This window comes from Lotus japonicus, chromosome 2 (assembly GCF_012489685.1).
Source record: "Lotus japonicus ecotype B-129 chromosome 2, LjGifu_v1.2".
NCBI lineage: Eukaryota > Viridiplantae > Streptophyta > Magnoliopsida > Fabales > Fabaceae > Lotus > Lotus japonicus.
Genome location: NC_080042.1, coordinates 15059458 through 15079713, shown reverse-complemented (window position 1 = coordinate 15079713; position 20256 = coordinate 15059458). Strand labels below are relative to the sequence as shown.

The 20256-nt window shown below is 37.0% G+C and overlaps 1 protein-coding gene and 1 long non-coding RNA gene across 3 annotated transcripts; one reads left to right on the top strand and one right to left on the bottom strand.

Moving 5' to 3' along the window:
* Positions 1-9325: 9325 nt before the first annotated feature.
* LOC130737657 (protein C2-DOMAIN ABA-RELATED 9-like) lies at positions 9326-19673 on the top strand. Of its 2 annotated transcripts, XM_057589474.1 has the most exons (4): positions 9326-9690; positions 10248-10343; positions 11698-14915; positions 19162-19673. In XM_057589474.1, the coding sequence occupies exons 1-3, from the start codon at positions 9580-9582 to the stop codon at positions 12001-12003; spliced, it is 513 nt and encodes a 170-aa protein (XP_057445457.1). In that variant the 5' UTR covers positions 9326-9579; the 3' UTR covers positions 12004-14915; positions 19162-19673. The 2 variants fall into 2 exon arrangements, with proteins under 2 accessions (XP_057445457.1, XP_057445456.1); XM_057589473.1 differs by lacking the exons at positions 9326-9690; positions 10248-10343 and having other exon boundaries at positions 12472-14915.
* Positions 15118-18170, bottom strand: LOC130737658 (uncharacterized). Its single transcript, XR_009018843.1, has 3 exons — positions 17920-18170; positions 17016-17093; positions 15118-15439 (listed from the first exon to the last, which is right to left on the bottom strand). It is a non-coding gene; the product is annotated as an uncharacterized LOC130737658 (long non-coding RNA).
* Positions 19674-20256: the final 583 nt, after the last annotated feature.

The window sequence follows — 20256 nt, the reverse complement described above, 5'->3', positions numbered from 1 at the left end:
TACATCTTAAAAGAGGAAATTGAAGCACACAAGAGGAAGGGCGAGCGAACAATAAAGGTAACTCTGGCAAGGGAAAAGGTACAGGACAAGGACACGAGTCGCGAGCATGGGTCCGGACAAGCTGGCCGATTCATAAAGAAGAACAAAGGGAAATTACTCCGCTCGAGAATGGGGAATAGGACACACTAGTGCTCGCGCCGAGAAGCGAAGGTAAGCCAGCGAGTGAGGTCACGAGGATGCTCAAATAGGGAGCTAGCAAAGTTACTTCTCGAGGCAGAAATTGAAGACATGAACAGAGTCGGCGAGCGCAGAAAGGACCCCAGAAGTGAGGCGGGGAGTCCGCTGCGGTGGTGTGAATACCAAAACTTAGAGGGCCATAACACCACCGACTGTTTCATGCTGAAGGGTCAAATCAGACGGTTGATCGGGGCGAGGCATTCGCAAGCGGCGAAGAGACAGAAATTTGAAGAAGCTGACAGCGGCGAGGGCGAAGGAACGGTTGAAGCAACGAACACGATCACTGGGGGTTTCGAAGTTTGCAACGACGTATCGGAGGCGGGCCGGGAGAAAATGGGGGCGACAACATCAGTACAGGTATATCCAGAACCATTTGGGTGTCCACATCCAGACAACACGCAGCGGAGTATCACGATTCAAGGCACGTGCATAGCTATGTTGAGGTGGGCGGACTAGAAGCCTTCGCCACAAGCCTGCTTGTGGACTTGTATCGCCTGGAAGAGGAAGGCATGGCTGGAGATCCAAAGTGTTGATTGTATAGGCTTTATTTAACATGCCATGTTGGCCATTGTTTTTCACTTCCAAATTCTTAGGGTTTTTTAGGTCTTAGTCAGTATTCTTAGGGACGTCGTCTTGATTTCTTGCTTAAAGACACACTTAGCTCTCATGCTTCGAGCTCGGTGTCTTGTGGACTTGTGGACTGGGCGAGACCCCTGGGTCCCTCGTCCAGGAGACTTGACCTTAGGCAAGGAACGCGCCATAACATTGGGTCGCCCTTCCCGAGGCCCAACTGGCCCATTTCTGCAGGATAAAGGCGCCAAAGCCCAACTCCACCTCTATAAATAGGAGGGAAATACCAATTGTAATGGACTCTTAGCTCATTTGAGAAATATTCAGATTGAAATTCAGTTACATTTTCTCTCTTTAAGCGGTTAGAGCTTCTCTCTCTAAGCATTCTCATCACCTTCCTCATATTTTGGGTACTATCTTCCCTCTCTATGTTCTAGCACGGAACACCAATAAACACACACGTTAAACACTATTTTGACCGTTGTTTCCTATGATTCATCAGATGATGTATGTATGGGTTCGTCTGTCTCTTTTTCTCACACAATTCTACTACGTTTTATTCTTCTCTCTTTTTCTTTCTTCTGTTTTTTCTTCCTTGGGTACAATGTATAGAGTTCACTGGATTTCATCCCCAACATTAACTTGATTGACACATTTGATGTTGGATATTCAGATTTAGATATGAAAACAGGCTAGTGTATGTGTTGGATATCCTTATTCAAATTTGTCAAACAGGCTAAGATTGATACGTAAATCAGCTCTTGATAACGTGGTCCAACTGATTGGGTTTTGTCTAGATCAAGAATCTTAAGAGAGCTGAGCTGGAAGATTTATCAAACAGACTATATGTATGTAATTTGCCCCATTGCGCTTGTAATTTTGTTTTGTTGATTAATAACGATCTTTTACCGCGTTTCTGGATTAATAACATTTTGTGTTTACTTAATCAACCACGTTTCTGGTCGCACTTTGAAGTGCGTTAGTAACGCACTTTGAAGTGTGTAAGACCCCGAAATAAATAACTAGATTATTTATTTATTTTCGTTATATTAAATAATTGGGTGTTTATATTCTATTATTTTATGTTATTTTACCGACTCGAACCCTATTGCGACTTATGAAAATTATTTATATGATAATTAAGTTCAGACTATGACTAAGGATAACACTTTAGTCAGCTTGAGTGGTAGCACGAGCCACATTCACACCCGGCTAAGGTCGAGAGTGTCAGGAAAAGGCTATATCCGCTCCTAGAGCACTATTTAAGAGAAATTTAGATTTTTTGGAAAAATAAGAACCTCAGGGTATTTTTCCTTTGACCAATGTTCCGTTACGGAATTCTAGATTGTACACACGAAAGGTTTCGTTTCTTGGAAGCCCAATAAAGCTAGACTTTATCTCCTCGATGACTTTAAATAAGACTTTGAATAAAGAGTTTTCTATTCCAAGCTTCTAACGAAGTTTCCATCCGCGCAACCTCATTCCTTTCGACGTTTGAGATCTTTTTCCACAAGGAAGTTTCTTCATCCGACGTCAACCGCAAAAAGTAGTTTTTCGGCGTATTTTGATCCATACTGCGTGTGGATCATTTTCTTCAATTAAAAGAACCTCGTTTTGAGTTTCGACATTCTGTCGCCGAATACTCAATTTTTATCAGTAGATGAAAGTACCAAAACGACCGGACCCGAGAAATTTTTCTTTTTCTTTTTTTCCTCCCCCTATAAAGGAGGGGAAAACATTATTCGCCTCACAATTAGAAAGAGAGGCCGCGAGCTTCTTAGAGAGAGAGAGAGAGAGAGAGAGAGAGAGAGAGAGAGAGAGAGAGAGGAGCAGAGTTTTTCCAATTCTTGCACGATCGTCGTCATTTCAGTTGCGTTGGATAGGCACGTAGGTAAGGATCATAACCCTTGCATCCTTTTCTACTTTATGTTGGATTATTCCATGTCTTTCTGTGCTCAAAGTTTGGAGCAAAATGTCAAAATGTCCGATAGCTTCGATTTTTATTTTCAAATACCTTCTATGCTAACCCAACATGCTATATTCATGATCCATGCGCTTAGATTCTCGCTGCGGCCAAAAACCCATGTTTACTCAATCGTTACCTTTTGACGCTTAAAGTCTCAATCTTGCTTAGTGCCAGTAGGATTTGTTGTTAGTATATGCCTTGTCTACAACTCTATCGGTTTACTTTTTGAAAATTTTAACTTTGAATTTTTTAGCCTAAAATCTTGACCAAATTGCCCCTAAGTGCATTGATAAGTGCCGAATTTACGTGATTTTCCATATTAGAATCGTCACTTATTTGTTCTTAACATGTGATTTATTCCTCAAACTATCACTCATTTGCATAAGTTGTAAATATTTAGATTTTAGTAGTATTTTGTCTTAAATATAATCTTAATCTTAATTAAACTTTACTTTTTGATTTTAAGAGAAATATTGATGAAGATCCAAGCAATTAAGTGAAGTTGAAGTTCTAGAAAGATGGTGGCGCTTAGCCCCATTTCTGGCGCTTAGTACCATTTGGATAGGGGAAACCCATCTTTGAAGGATGCCTGGCGCTTAGCGCCATTTAAGGCGGTGCAGATTATTTTAAAGTGGCGCTTAGCACAAAAAGTGGTGCTTAGCGCCAAATGCTCGATTTGCTTCATTTAAAAGCTCGAATTGAACAGAGAAAATGGATCCTTTTGCTACTTCTTTAGATTTCAAGAGAGGGACCTCAACCAGAACCCAGAGGAGACTTGGGTGGACAGATTCTTGATCATTCGACGAGCGGGGAACGGTTCTAGGACGTCACGGGTTGCCACTTTCACCTTAGTTTCTTCTTGTAAGCTTTGTAAGCAATCCATGGCTATGGGTTGCTAAGTTTCTTTTGTTGGATTTGGATGTAGCCTTTAACTATGATGTGTTCATCTTGATTTCTATATGTAATATAGTTTCTATCACATGATTCAATGGTTGTCTCTTGTTCTTAATGCTATGTTTTAGTTTGCGCACCTAGAACATGTCGCTTGATTCGGCGTAAGAGCGGAAGCTACGACGTCTAGAGTCCGACCTAGGATTAACCATCTAATAAACCTAATGTCTAGGAATGTAATTAGGCTTGTTAGTCATTTAAACACCTAAGCTTAAAGATAACTTAGTTTTTCTATGCTGTGAGGAATCAATGTTTAGGAAAGTGAGTTATATATATATATCCACTCATGTGAGGAATCAATGAAGTAGGGTAGAACTGGTGAAGATGAATCATAGATAGGAATGAATTTGCATATAGAATCATAGGACACTAGTAGTTGAACGGTGAACTCCAAGTCCAACAGTTTTCTCATCTTGATATCCAATCGTTTTTATTCTCGCTTTGTTAAATTTGCATGTGTTTTGGTCACCAAAACAATTATCAACCTTTCGGAAATCTATTGCTTGAGTAATTTTACTAGAGAACGACATTTGTGTTAGCAATTCCTTGTGGATACGACAAAACCCTATGCTATACTGCAATTGAATCTTGAGGATTTTAAAAGTAGTATCAATGTAGAAAAATCTTTCAACATGCATTTCAAATCCTATAATCCTTCCGAGAGTTTGTTTACCCTAGATATGACTTGAGATTACTTAGGAATTAAATTAGATCGAAGAAAAAGTTCGGGAAACCCTATTTTTGGGTATGGCCGAGACTTGTTGGGCTTTAAGCGGGCCATGAAATAAATTCTGGCCAAGCACAACCTGATGGTTATTGTAGCCCTTTAAGTTGTCGAAAGTTTGGCTTTGGTTTCGTGTCGTTCCGAGTTTTGTAGCTCGAGTTATGTGCGTTTTAGTGAACAAAGGTCATGATGTCCATTTGTGCCTAAATGTCGAACTCTGAAGCTTCAAAAGATTTTTCTGGCTTTGTTTATTGTTATTAGTTTGTATTGTTTCTTAGTGACTAAGCAATGACACTTTGCTTAAGGTTTGGAATGAGTTGAGCTGAGGAAAGAGGTTTTAGAGCAAGTTGTGAGATTTCACGACGGAGGAGGACACCCTAGAGAACTTTTTGAGTTCGGGAACTTGACTTTGGATCGAATTGCGATGTTGAGATTGGGTGGAGAAATAAAAGGTTAGGGTAACTCAGTATAGAAATGTCTTTGAGTCCTGACTGTTTTAATTGCACTCTTTGCGTTTGAGATGACAGTGTTTAGCTTGATTGTTATTGGATTGAAATATTAGCATGCCTTGCTATGTTGTGTGCTTATTGGATGTTTGAGGAATAGTTTTGGTTTAATTGATTACCTTGTTATGTATATAACATGAATTGCTCAATAATTGCGATGTGGTGGATATTGTCCCACTTGATCGTCTCGTCTTTCGAGGCGTCCTAAAGTGGTAATGTGGTGGTGATTGTCCCACGTGATTTTCCCGTCCTTTGAGGCGCTAAGTGGCAGTGTGGTGGATATTGTCCCACGTGATAGTCCCGTCTTGGTAGCAGCATATAGTCGCATTATAGGACACTAACATTTGATTATGTTGATGTCTGATTAAATTCTATGTTGTTGATTGTGTTTATATCTGATTTAATTTTATGTTGTTGATTGTGTTTATATCTGACTTAATCCTATGTTGCTGATTCTATTGACATCTGATTTAATTATATGTTGTTGATTCTATTTATATCTGATTTAGTTCTATGTTGCTGATTTTGTTGATATCTATCTGGAAATATATTGTTAGCTTATCTATTGGAATGTTTTGGATTACTAGAAGTGGCAATGTGGTGGATATTGTCCCACGTGATCGTCCCGTCTTTCGAGGCGTCCTAAAGTGGCAGTGTGGTGGATATTGTCCCACGTGATTGTCCCGTCTTGCGAGACATTATTGTTTGATCTATATTGTTGGCTTCGTTGATAATTGATTTAAATCCATATTGTTGATTTTGTTGATCTATATTGTTGGTTTCGTTGATAACGCACTTACAAGTGCGTTATTTACAGTGCGACCAACCGGAGAACTGTGAACAGATAAAACATCCATGAAACAACACATAACACTTATATTGAACACAATTAGGAATTAACATTCATATATAAAACACAGTTAAAACATCCACGAAACAAAAATTAAAATATCCATACTCATTATCTATGAAACAAATACAGTTACAAGTTACAACACAGTTACATGAATCAAAATTATACGCTGGATATAGCGGGAACTAGAGTAGACCTCCAAAGCTTAACTTTTTAATAGACTGGTTTGAGACCTTTATAGCTAAGAAAGGAATCATGAAAAGTTCAGCTAAATAGATGACAACTCACAATCTCCTTTAGGAACCACTTCTACAGCTTGAGTTCCAAAATAATTAAAATTTTAGTTAATTTAATTTAACCATTGCATGGTAAAATATCACAAACTAATTCATTGCATCTAAAGCCGAAAAACATTCACCACCATTTAAATTATATAAGATCTCAAAACTAAAAGCTCCAACCCACAATATGAGATCTTACATGAGTCCTATGTATCTAAAGCCTTATAAGCATAACCGTGAGATGTTTTCTCAAACATGCAACTTCATAGATTCAATCATTTAATCACAGACCCAAATAACATTCAAAAATTCATTTGACAACTCAATAAAACGTTTTTAAGGGCTTTCCATCACATGAAAGGCACAATTCATAAAAAAATTGACATGAGAATTTTCATATACATGTTACAGGCATATGAATTGAATTACCCGCAATATTGAAATCATAACGTGCAAATGAAAAATCCAAGATCCTAGGGTTAGGTAAAAGTAAAGTGAATCTTCCCTCCTAGCTGTTGCTTCTTAATCGCAGTTTTAGGGGTTTTCAGACAAATCTTACGAAACCAAAATCAGCATACACACTTGAAATGAATTGAAAGAAAAGAAGTGTTGGAGCTGAGAGAGACAGTGTGAGCGTGAAAGAAAGAAGAAAGATATAACAACAATGCAATGAATTGAAGAAGAAAGAAAAAAATTATATGCAGAGATGAGAATACAAATATAAAAAAACATAGCACTCACCGTTTTTGTGAGTTTGGAAGGATCTCTATCTCTTCAGCCTTATATTGGTCCAAGTAAGAATTTTATATCCAGTTCATTTTTTTCGAAGGAAAGTTATCTTATATATGAATTAATTTTTATGTTTTTTAAATTATTCTTATAGCTATTTCCCACTCACCAAAAAAAATTATTGATCTATTCTTATAGATTTTACTTATTTTTTGCAAAAAGAAATGTTTGAAGATTATTTTTCTTTAAATATGAGTGAAAAAATTAGTTTGCACGTGTTAAATTTGTTAAGAATTAACCATGCACATTAAACATTTTTAGTAGACTTTATGATTTTATTTGTTTTTTGAAATTTTCGGTACAAAATGATTTTAAAACATAAATATGAAATATGTTCATACTTCAGAGTTCACAATTTAAACACAAATTTATTATAGGCTTAAATTCACTTTTGGACCCTCAAGTTTACATTTTTTGCGATTGTTGACCCTGATCTTATTTTTCTACGAAATAAGACCCTCTCCAGGCAATTTGCATGCAGAAGATGATTGGTCTTTTTGCCTGGAGAGGGTCTTGGTTCGTAGACAAATAAGATCAGGGTCGACAATCGCAAAAAATGTAAACTTAGGGTCCAAAAGTGCATTTTAAGTCTTTATTATATTATCATAATATGTATATAAAAAATACGATATTATCATAAATTAATACACAAATTTTAAAATGTTATATATCTATTATATGAGAATAATGTGTGTACATATATACTTTTTTGGTGCTTTGGAAGTAATTTATACCAGCTCAGAGAACTTACTTTGAAGTGTATCTAATAACTTTAAATTATGTTTCAATTTCAATTCCACTAACTCACTGAGAATAGATACAATATTCATGATAGTTTTTCCTTGTGGGTGATAACATTCTCCATATACCCGTTGTTATGAGCCTTCCGAATCCACCAAATCATAATAAGCTCTTCATTATGCGACACCTTTACTAACTCTCAAATCTATACTGAATGAGAATCCTCTCCGAAAAACTCAACCTCCTACATACGTTTCTAGCATATATATATACAATCCCTAAGATAATGGAGAATAGTTTCTAGAAGAAAATTACATCTCACACATAAATCTGAAACTGTCATACCTCTCTTTTGAATCTTAAGTCATTAGTTGGAATAATATTATAACACCCTTACTAGCTAAGAATAACAACTTATGCAAAACAAGAAGCTTTCAAAGCCACGTCCAACTTTGAAAATCTAGAATCGAGATTACTATCAGATGAACCCATATGAGACAATAGAATTGAGTAGGGGTTTCACATTTCAAATAGCTTAAACAATACTATAAGAAAATTCAACAACTCCCAAAAGGTTCATGTAGATGCCACATATCAAACCACTAAGTCACCATTATATTGAAGAAGTGGTTTCTCCCTACGTAAATATTTTTTTTTTCCATATACGTTTAAAGTATTCAATGTGTTATTCATAACCAACCATCATTCTTATCTCTCATAACCTTGTCCCAACCAACTAGGTGAATCCATGCTCACTTGCACCCTTCCACACAAACTTGCAACAACTGCATTAAGCTTACCACACACACCTTAGGCAGTTAGAGACACTGCAAAACTACAAAGGCATCGATATTATTACAAATTGAGGGAGCATAACTCTTCCTGATTTATAAAGAAGTCTTCCCTTCCAAGAAGCCAATCACATGGTTATTTATCTAGTATAAACTTTAAATCCTCTTTAGTTGCAAGCGTGTGCAAGATAGGGAAACTCAAGTATTAACCGAGATTAGATATAAACATTCATTGTTATCTCGTAAATCCTTTCCTCCTCCAATCAATGCATACGACGAGAACCTAGCACCCTGGACTTATCTTCCTTCCCCTTGAACATGTAACCACTGCAGAATAATTTTAGCAGCTCCTTGACATGCCTAACCTTATCTTGCTTAGCCTTCATGGAAAGTAGTGCATCATCCATAAACATAAGATGCAATATATCTCTACCCAAACTCGCAATTCGAATGAGCCTAGTAACTAAAATAATTGTTTCTCTTAATAAACATTGTGTGGTTACTTGTTACCAATTTGATTACTTAAAAATATATTATAAGTAAAATAATTGTATAAGAAATTAATTCTGATAAATATACATATTATTAATCCACAAAATCCTTGATATAAATAAAAATATTTAGCAAAATTATATGTTACCTTAATGACATTTCTATAATCATTGAAGAAAAAATATTTTTGGAATAAAAATTTATATATATATATATATATATACATATCTTCCCTAACATATATAAATTATATTCGGGTAAATATATTAGTGATCGTGCTACCTAGTAGGAATAAGAGAGGCTTGGAAGGTTGAGAACAGCGAGGATGTACGAGGATCACAAATTTGATTACAAACTATGTTTAACTCTCCACGCTATTTCCTTATCTTTTTGTTCTTTTTCTTTTGTCTTAAATGAGTATTTCATAATTAGGACACAAAAAAATAGTTTCCGGTAAATGTTTGAAGATTATTTAGTCGAATCCACTTTTCTATTTCGTCGATTGATCTTCATGTGTTAAATCTTGAAATTGTGCCTCTTCTTTATTCAATAGGTTCTTGATAACTCTCTAAATCAATATTGTTGTTGTTCACAAGAGTTTCCTTAAATTTCATCATTGTATTGGTGTGGAAATTTATTTATACACTTAAAATCTCTGCAAGCACAAGGTGTGTTTAGATGGATAGTATTCTGGGTCTTCTCAAGCTTCGAATTAAAAGAGGTATTAACCTTGCAATTCGTGATGCTCGTTCCAGCGATCCTTATGTTGTTATCAATATGGGAGAACAGGTTTGAACCTTTTGTTCATAGGGTCTTCTTTTTATTAATATCTTTTGTATTTGACGAATTGTTTGATAATGTTGAAGTTTGGTATCCCCATATTTAAAAAGAATTTATTTCTAAGATCTTGTGATTTGACTAATTCTTGCATGTTTATAGGCAGAACAAATTAAAAATTAGAAATGTATTAAGAGTATGTTGGGTTTCCTATTGGAAAACTCTAGAACTAATTATGGTATATTAAAATCAATCATTTTAGATTGCAACTAAGAGAAATGTAGCAAAAAAAAAGAGAATTTACTTTTATCTAATGTGTATTTTACTATGTCGTGTATTTAAATATGCACTTAATTATTGAATATAATTCTTTGAGGTTTTGTTTTCATCCCATTCCTTGTACTTTCAATCATTGTTCCATCAGATTCAATATAAACAAAACACATCTAGATGAAGACATAATTCTACTTCTCATTGCAAATGCATGCTTTTGAATTAAACTTTGATCGCAAAACTCTCTCTGGTTCATTAAATTAATTGGTATGAAGAATAACTTCTTATTAATGCAGAAGCTGAAGACCCGTGTGATAAAAGCAAATTGCAATCCTGAGTGGAATGAAGAATTGACCCTTTCTATAAGGGATGTTAAAACTCCAATACACTTGGTAAGACTGAATTTGAATGAGTACAAAGTTATATATATATTTCTAACTTTAATTTATGTTTAACTCTCTCCCATTTTCTCTCTCTTCTTCCCCCAACTTCTTCATCCTCCAGCCACTTCCAAAAACTCCATCTGACCATCACTCACATTCCAATTTGTTAGCAACTTCCTATCTCAAGCACTGACACAACCTTCACAAGCATTAACACACGACAACATTAATAGAAACCTTTCAGAATTAGGCATAATTAGAAAGAAGAAGAAAACAAGGGGGGAAAAGTGACAAAACAAAAAGATGAAACAGGAAGAAAAAAGAGACAAAGAATAAAATACTTACATGAATTCATGGTTGCCAATTGTTCTTCAGATATATTAAAAAGGTATTGCGGCAATGGTGGAAAAGAAAAAGTGGAGTGATAATGGAGAAGAGTGAAATCATTTCACTTTGTTGAAAAGAGAGAAGCAGAAGGGTTAGGGATTACAGGGAGAGGGAAAATTGATTATAGAGAAAAGTGGGAGGTGGGAGAAGAGAGAAAATTGATTTTTTAGAATTAAAAATGAAAATTACACTAGTACCCTTGAATTAAAACTGGCTTAAAAGAAAAAGAGTTGGGTTTTTTGTCCAAAGGAAAATGTGTTGATTGCTAACTCACTCTTTCTAAAAAACAAGAGGGAGTAAGTTAGCATTTCCTTATATATATATATATATATTACATGAAGACAAACTAATAACCAAAAATACAAATGTATCTCACAACTACAAATAATTAAAAATTAAAAATTTAAGTTTAAAATTTAAATTATTTGCGAAATGCACCAACAAACCACTACAAAATAAGGAGCTTCTCCAATTCTATTACTTGTTCTCATACACTTGTGGAATTGGGGTCTCTTAGTTTAGGTTTTGGTTGTATCATCCAAACTCTAACCCAGAAATTTAGGGTGAAAATAAACCTTATAATTTCATTGTAATCATTGAAGGGAGTCTTGGTGCAATGAATGGTAAGAAATTGTTACCATGTGATTGAGGTCATGAGTTTAAGTAATGAAAACAACCTAGTGTAAAAAAATAGGGTACTTATACGTACAAATAGGCCAAGTGGCCGAAATATTCCTGGACCCCACCCATTGTGGGAGCTTTGATGCAGCAGGCTGCCTTTTGACATTGATTAGACAATTAAATTTGTAACTTTGATTATAAGTATGCACATGCATAACAAAATTTGAAGTTGAAATTTACAGGCTGATTTTCAAATCAATAGTTATTATAACTCCTGACTCTATAATGAATCACATTCTTTAGAAACTCAATGCTTAATTTGTGATGGTTTTTCTTTCTATTTTTTTCTCTATAGACAGTTTATGACAAGGATACTTTCTCAGTGGATGACAAAATGGGTGATGCAGAGATAGACCTGAAACCATATTTTCAGTGTCTGAAGATGGGAATGAAAAAGCTCCCAAATGGGTGTGCACTCAAGAGGATTCAGCCAAGCAGGTCTAACTGCCTTGCTGAAGAGAGTAGCTGCATTTGGCAAAATGGGAAAATAATCCAGCCAATGATTTTAAGATTGAGAAATGTTGAGAGTGGTGAATTAGTTGTGGAATTGGAGTGGGTTGATGTTACAGGTTGCAAGGGCTTATCAGAGGTTTCATTATAAGTGTGTCTCATTTCCTGAAGGTTAATTATATAAGGCATCAATTGAAATCTATTGTGATTTACCTTTATGAGACTGTTGTTGTATGTATAAAGCTAATCAAGCTTAGACTACTTTGTAATTTATCTTATGAATGTAGTAATCTAAGATATAGATGACAGTAAATTTTCAAAAAATTTAATCATTAGTATTTTTCTTGGTGATAATATCTGTGTGAGTAATCAACTATTCAAAGTATTTCTTCACGTATCAACTTGACTTGATAAGCATCAAGATTTCTTCAAGAAATTGTATTTCTCAGATCTATTACTTCTAGGGGTGGTGTGCAACCAACGAAGCCTTGTGGAAGGTTTTTTTTGAAACTGTGGTTGCCCTTATTAGAATATAGCTAGAGTGCAAGGACCAAATCTTCAAATACTTCTTAGTTAGTTAGAAGAGTTAGTCTTGTGTATAAGTATCAGTGTCTTTGTAATGTTCAATTAACTTTTTACAATGTAAACCTTTACTCTTTGTTATGGCTTCTATTAGCTTTTGGGTTTGCAACTTTATCATGGTACCAGTAGACAAATTTCCGCATCTCTTTCACTGATTTCATCAATTGCCCACTGCAATTGATAATCTTTTTGACTGATTTTTTCAATTGCTCACTGCAATTGATCTTTGCTTTTGATTCCAGTTTCTGTTTCGATTTCGTTCTAGTTCCTTGTGATTTCCAGAATCATTACTCTACTTCCTAATCTTCAAGCTCGTTTCTTGACGATTTCATGGCGGAAACCTCCGATCCACCATCGCCACCGTCATCGCCTTCGATCTACAGCATTCAATCAGCGGAAACCACCGCCACTGTCATCGATCTCAGTTCATCTTCATCATCGATTCAAGCCTTCTTCTCTCATTCACAGAGGGTTTGATTTTGGGGTTTTCTACTTTTCTTCGATCAATCTGTGAGCTTCACTGCGATTGCTTCTTCAAGCTTCGGTGGTTGAGCTTCTGAGTTCGTCTTCTTTGTCGCGTGCTTCAAATTCGCGATTCTTCGTCACTGCCTGCAAGATTGAATTTCAGATTCTTGATTTCTAGTGCATTCATCCATGGCGGCTCCTGGGATTCCGTCACCGTTCCGGCACCATATTCACAATCAAGGTTTTCAATCTTTCAGTTCTTTGATTGATTCAAGATTGCCTATTGCAATCTTTTCTCGATTTCGGTTGGTTTTTGCGATTTCTGAATCGCCACCTTCGATTATCGATCATCAGCGTTCAAGTCTCATATTGGATTCCATTTCAGAGTATCCATCTCGATTCTTGAAGCTTCAACCAAGATCTTTCGATCTTTCATCAAATTCCTATTGCGATTCTAGAGAATGCATAGTTTTTGATTTTCAAGCTCGAGTGTTGAGCTTCCATGGCGGCTATCCGTCATCATCACCGTTGACTGGTTCTACGGTTCATCAGTTCGATCTGCACAGGTTCTTCAATGGAGTCATCTTCTTCTCCGACCACTGCAACATGAACTTCATCGGAGTCATCGACTTCTCCGATTCTCAACTTCACCGGAGTCATCTCCTTCTTCGGTTGAAGTCTCTTCCCGGTGTCCATAGGAGATTCCGATCGATCCTTTCGTTGCTTGGCTCCTTCAGAAAGGGCTTCTTGGATTCTTCTTCATTTTCGGCATCGTCTCTTCTGCACATAGATTCATGGTTTGTGCATCAACCCTCTGCCATTGTTGTTCAGCCTGAGATTGTCTATGATCACACTGTTTCACAAGTTGTGGAGGTAACAATTTTCAAGACTGAATGTTCATTTTTAATGACTGAAATTCATCAATTTGTGAAACTCTGGTTTGGATTATGGAATCATTTTCTTGTTTGGCCGATTGTTTTGATATTGGTGTTTGATCCTGGAGGATTTTGGCTTTGTTCACAAGATGTTTGTGAAAAGTTTTTAGAGAATTTTTTCATGAAAGTTCAGTTTGATATTAGAGGGGTTTTCTGTTGTTCACAAGTTGGTTATGATAATGCCACTGGAATTCACGATGTATATGTTATTGTTCCTGCTTTATCAACACCTGATAATAATAAAGTTGTTACTTTGGAAGTATATGTCTATGCAAGGAAATCTTCTGAGATTGGGATTGTAGAAGCCATTGTAGATCTTCTGCATCCAGGACTTAGCTCCCCTGATCTGGTTTTCACATGTATCACCTTCAAGAACATTGCTGTAGATGATGAACTATGTAACTTCATTACTGTTACATGTGGTATAGATGCAGTCCTCAGATATATGAATGACAGTGGTGCACAAGGCAACAAAGTTGTAATCACAGATTGCTGCACGTTATTTTTTGCCTGAAAGAATCCAAGATTTCACTCGATGAAGATTCTGAATTTCCTTTTCTTTTACAAGATGTTTATCCTCAAAGTTTGCATAGAGAGTACCAGGTAACAGTTTTGGTTGTGAGAATTCAGAATCTAACACAAGTGAGATAGATATTGCCTCATGCAAGGGAGTGGAATCTGAACTGAATCAGCCAAGAGTGCAAGTCTCTTCTCCCTGGATCTCTTCTGGGAAGCTGTTTGGCCTTGTTTTTTTTTTTTAGCAAAAGGACCAGTTACAAGTTCTATTGTTTAGCCATTGAGGATTGCACTAGGAAATTCGATCAGTTTAGCTAGAGTGCAAGGAAGTCAGAGTTCTCTTTCCTGCTGTACTTGCATTGTTATTGGTTCTGGTTGTCTCACGTAGGTAAGCATTCATGCTGGGCTTGTTCTTCTGGAGCTACAAGGGATCCAAAAGCTAGCTCTGAGTAGATTCAGCCTTGTTTTCTTATCGTTTGGCATCTCAGTTCCACTTGTGTTTGTTGGTGGTCGATTTCGGTGGCGTCACTTTAGTAACCAAAAGTCAAATAAAGCGGAAAAGCAGGTATATTTTTCTTCATTTTGTTTTGTTTAAATAAAAAGACTTGTCGAAATAAAGACTCAACCCAATCGCGATTAACAGCGACTAACATACAATATAAGTACAGCCCTCGCTGCAACTAAAAACATCGTCACGAGTGTCCTCAAGTGACAGAAACTAACTGAAAGTGGTGCCCGCAGGCTAATAAGTGCGACCCATAGTCAGAGTCATAACCTTTATAAATACAACCCTCCAAGAAAGTAAGCCCGCCCCGAACGGCCTCCAAAAGACCTCCTACGTCCGACAAACTCCCTGTGATTCTCATGGAAGAGAACCACACAACAAGCTAATAGTCGGGGACCTACCCTGCCCCAAAATAAGAAATGACAATCAGAGCTATGACAACGACACCCGATATACTACACCCCTAACATCGACCCTCATTCGATCCTGCATGAAGTCCGGTTCCACGTCGAAGGCTCAGTAGTAGTCATTTCGCTCCGGGTCCTCCCCGATCGACGAACCATCACGAATCAGCTGTTGAACATCTGGCAGCAGGCCGACCGCCCAAAGACAAACATAAACACAAAGCCACAACGTGATGGTCAACTCACAGAATATAATAAATAATACAAGCAACATGTGAAGAATAAGGGGGTATATATATATATTTTGTATATATACATATAAGTTCTGCATTGCCTACCCTAAGGTATATACATGGCATGTTATCGAATCTCTAGTAACAACACAATATTCAATATCTCAACAATTCAACAAATAACATAACAATGTTCACCAATATCAAATCATCAAAATCTCAACATACGAAGTTAGGTGATAAGGTTAGTCAAACAATGTATCGTCCTCCCAACGCACAAGTGTCTAACTAAACAAATGTTCCCTGTCGTTTGCCCTAGGGTAAACGACGATGAAATCTAACGCTTCCATGAAGTCTCACGCTTCAATGGAGTCTTACGTTTTCACGAAGTCTCACGCTTCAGTGAAATCTCATACATTCACGAAGTCTCACGCTTCAGTGAATTTTCACGCATTCACGAAGTCTCACGCTTCAGTGAAGTTTCGCGCCTTCATGAAGTCTCCCGCTTCAATGAAGTCTCACACCTTCACGAAGTCACATGCTTCAGTGAAGTTTCACGCCTTCGCAAAGTCTCCCGCTTCAGCGAAGGTTCCCGTCTCCACGAGGTCTCCCGCCTCAGTGAAGTTTATGCTTTCACGAAGTCTCACGCTTCAGTGAATTTGCACACATTCACGAAGTCTCACGCTTCAGTGAAGTTCCATGCTTTCACGAAGTCTCACGCCTCGGTGAAGCTTCCCGGCTCATCCTTTGGATGGCTAAATAAACTGCTCAAAGAGCGAAGGAGTACCAATGTACTTGGAAACTTATTATTTTCCCGGCTTATCTTTTAAATAGCCAAACAATAAAACTGTTCATCGAGCAAAGAAGTATCAACGCACTCAGAAACTTATTAGTTTCCCGAAAACTTGGATTCGGCGACACTTCTCATTTTCCAAAACTAACATCCAAGCCCTAAGCTTTCATCTGACATTGTTATCATTATTTAAAGGTTCAGAGGTTGTTTAGTGTATTATGAATTTTCCTTGTAAAATAGTTTCCATTTAGGTTTGTCTCTAATCCTATGAGTTTAAAAGATCCCATCATCCCAAGTGACTCCCAGAGAAGGTCTCGATCCAGTAAATAATCACAAGGCCCGAACCTCCGTTCGTCCCGTCAAACTTTCCCAAAATCTCATGATAAGTGTGGCATAATTGCCCGTTATCCTCACTCTGACGTACAACAGATATATGTGTAATTGCATAATCAAATTAGCACAATCCAAAAGTCATGGCACATATATCAACACATCCTAGATTAACCATTTAGCACATAGCATGTGAATCAATCAACAACAATTCAAGCGATAAATAATCAACAATGTCGGCCGAAGCCTCAGAAAACGGAGACACGCATCTCAATTAGTTCACTCGGCCGAAGCCTCCAGAAAACATTTCCCAGTCAATCACAATCAAGTGCATAAACAATAAATCAAGTCGAATTGGTCGACGCCTAAAACATTAGCTAGCAAGGTAAGTTGCCCTCACCTCTAGTTCCTCCAGAATCACGGTGTAAGTCGCGCTCACAAGCTTGCTCACTCAAGTCCAAGGTTTCCACAAACGAACCTTAGAGCAAACAAAGCAAAAATCAATCAAAATAAGTCGGTACAATCGAAACAATACCAAATAACGTTAGACAAAGCTCAAGGAGCTTCAGAGTACAACATTTAGGCACGAATGGAAGAGATTTCCCCGAATGGATGAGTTTTGACTCGATTCAAGTTTTGTACAAAAACACTTTATTCGCTAAAACGTGCATAACTAGAGCTACAGAACTCGGAATGACACGAAACCAAAACCAAAATTTCGACAACGGAGAGAGCTACGCTATAACTCAAGTCATACAGACCCACAAATTATTTTTGGACACGGTACCATAGCAAATAAGTTTCGGCCACTATCAAAATAGGGTTTCCCGAACTTTTTCTTCGATCTAATTTAATTTCTAGGTATTCTTAGGCGATATCTAGGCTAGGGAAACTCTCAGAAAATTTATCGGGTCGAAAACTAACACAGGAGTATTTTGGTCAGTGTTTTTAGCCCGAAAACTCAAAGTCGGAATTTTGAAAAATAAATTTGATGAGTGTGTTCCTAACGACATTTATAACAACTAATCCTACTGACGCTAAGCTCAGTCGAGAGTTTTAAGTCCGAAAGGCGAAACTTTAGTCAGAAAATGGGTATTTGAGCAGAATCGCAACTCGACGACCATTCGACAAGATTCGGCGAAATGTAATCCGCTAGAAGTACTCTTGGGTTGGTAGGGAATATGTTTAGACACTAAAATCAAGTTAATTGGACAATTTTACAAAAAGCTCAAAACTTTGAGCACAGAAAGACATAGAGAAAAGCGACAGAATTTACGATCAGGGGTAAGAAATAGCATCAGTACCTCGAGGTCTACACGTAGCAACTGCCAGTGCGACGATCGGTCAAGAAACGACGAAACGGTGCTGGAATCTCCACTTCCTCCTTGCTCACGGCCAGCCACATGGAAAAGAGAAAGGAGATCAAATAATTATTTGTGGTTTGTGTGTGTGTATATACGGTGATGAGGGAGTTGTGTGGATGCACCAAGAAGAAAATTGAAAACGGAAAGAGAGAAGAGTAAGGCGTGGAAGTTTGCTGCCGGTGGGAGGAGAAGAAAAAAAAAATGAAAGGAAGAAAGGAATGAATGAAATGTGCCGTGAGTGAGGGAGAGATAAGGTCCAGAATAATTATAAGTGGAGGAGGAGCAAAGACACATAATAAAATAGTAATTATCGGTACGAATTAGTTTAGATACCGTAGAATTTAGCTCATAGAGTTAAGAGAAAAATATAAGGATGATATATCATTATCCTAAAAATTATGAGGAACTTTATGAAATAATAAAATATAAATTTGGATCACTTTGAGCAAATTAAAATGATCCATGAACAAAGAAATGAGTAAAAATTGAGCTAAAGAATAATTTTGAGACATTTAGAATAAATATGACGTTGTCATATTGTGCATCTAAGCTAAGTGTCGATCCAAGAAAGGACGATACTTGCATCGGGTTCAATTAAGTGAGAAAACGACTTGAACGTAATCTGCTTCAAAATATGCCGCAAAACTACTTTTTGCAATTAATGTCGGATGAGAAAACTTCCTTCTGAAGAAAGATTAGAAACATCGAAAGAAATCGGTTCACGCGTGTGGAATCTTCGTTTGAAGCTCCGAATGGAAAAAGTCTTCATTGACAGTTTATTTTAAGGTTCTGGAGCTATCAGAGATTCAGTTTCGGCAAACTTCCGAGAATTGGAATCGGACGTTCGTACATTCCAGGGTTTCGTGTCGAAACACTTGTCATGGAAATGAATAAGAGAAATTCTTATATTTCTCTGAAGATTTTTGGAATTAGTTCCTATAGTGCTTTAGGAGTAAATTAATCGTTTACTAACGCTCTTGCCCTAGGCGTAAGCGAATAAGACTCGCGCTATAACTTATATCGACTTTAATACTATTCTTAGTCTTTTCCTGAACATTCTCCTTCATAAATTTATTCTATTCAGTAAACACTTGTTCAGGTTTCCTTCACGATACATCGAAACCTAATCGTGGTTAGGAATTTAATTAAGTAATTCTATAACTGAAATTTTGGGTCTCACAGGTCACATTGATTTAAAAAAAAAAGGTGATCTAGGATCTTGTGGAGACAAGCAAAATCCCCTGGTAGATACCAGAGCAGCCTTGGTACATGAACTCATCATACTCATTGTTACTTGTGCTGCGATCACAATACTTCTCTGCTACTTCCAGCTGTGTAGTGTTTTTTTTTAGTACTTTTGTTCCTTGTATTTCAGCTCTGTTGTGTATTGGATAGTTATGTTCTCAAGCTTGGTAGTGTTAATATTAACCACTTCCAAGCTTGCGGGGGGATATTAGAATATAGCTAGAGTGAAGGACCAAATCTTCAAATACTTCCTAGTTAGTTAGAAGAGTTAGTCTTGTGTATAAGTATCAGTGTCTTTGTAATGTTCAATTAACTTTTTACAATGTAAACCTTTACTCTTTGCTATGGCTTCTATTAGCTTTTGGGTTTACAACTTTATCAGCCCTTAAGCAGCCTAGTGTAATTATTAATAAATGAGTTGGCGCCTGGTCGATCAACGTTTGCTTGGATGAGATGCTTCTTAAATAAGTCATCTTGTCTGCATCTATGGTTCTCACTTGGTTGCAAGACGTTTGGGCCATCTTAGATGCTATTAAGTCTTTTTTTCCTTTTAGGCTAGTCGAAACATGATGCTCCATCTTGGAATGTAAAGTGTGTTATGTCAAGCTTCACGAATAATGTCAAGAAATAATCGCTCGGAATTCCTTTTATTGAGATTGTCCCTTATTGGCTTCGGATCACATAATCTTATTGTTCCAGTTTTCAAAGTCTTTAATCCGCCCATCATATCTTAATCTGGAACGTTGTAATTAATGAAAAAGCATGTTTCCAATATTTGTGTTTCTATGATGTATTGGGGCGTGGACTGGGCTAGCCCTTAGGGGGCCTCCGCCAAGCGGCGGTTGCCAAGCCTGGAAATTGGGCCTCCTTTAGCAAGGCCCAACCAGCCCAACAGAGTTGGTTACACTTATTAGGCCCAGCTCCCACACTATAAATAGGGAGCGGTTACCATTTGTAAAGGACTCTTGGCTCATTTGCTAAATAATACATGAAATTAAGTTATATTCTCTCTCTAACTTTCTCTCTCTAAGT

What these genes read in the sequence shown, in the direction of transcription:
- LOC130737657 (XM_057589473.1), top strand. Translation starts at nt 13,089, where the DNA reads ATGGCGGCTCCTGGGATTCCGTCACCGTTCCGGCACCATATTCACAAT.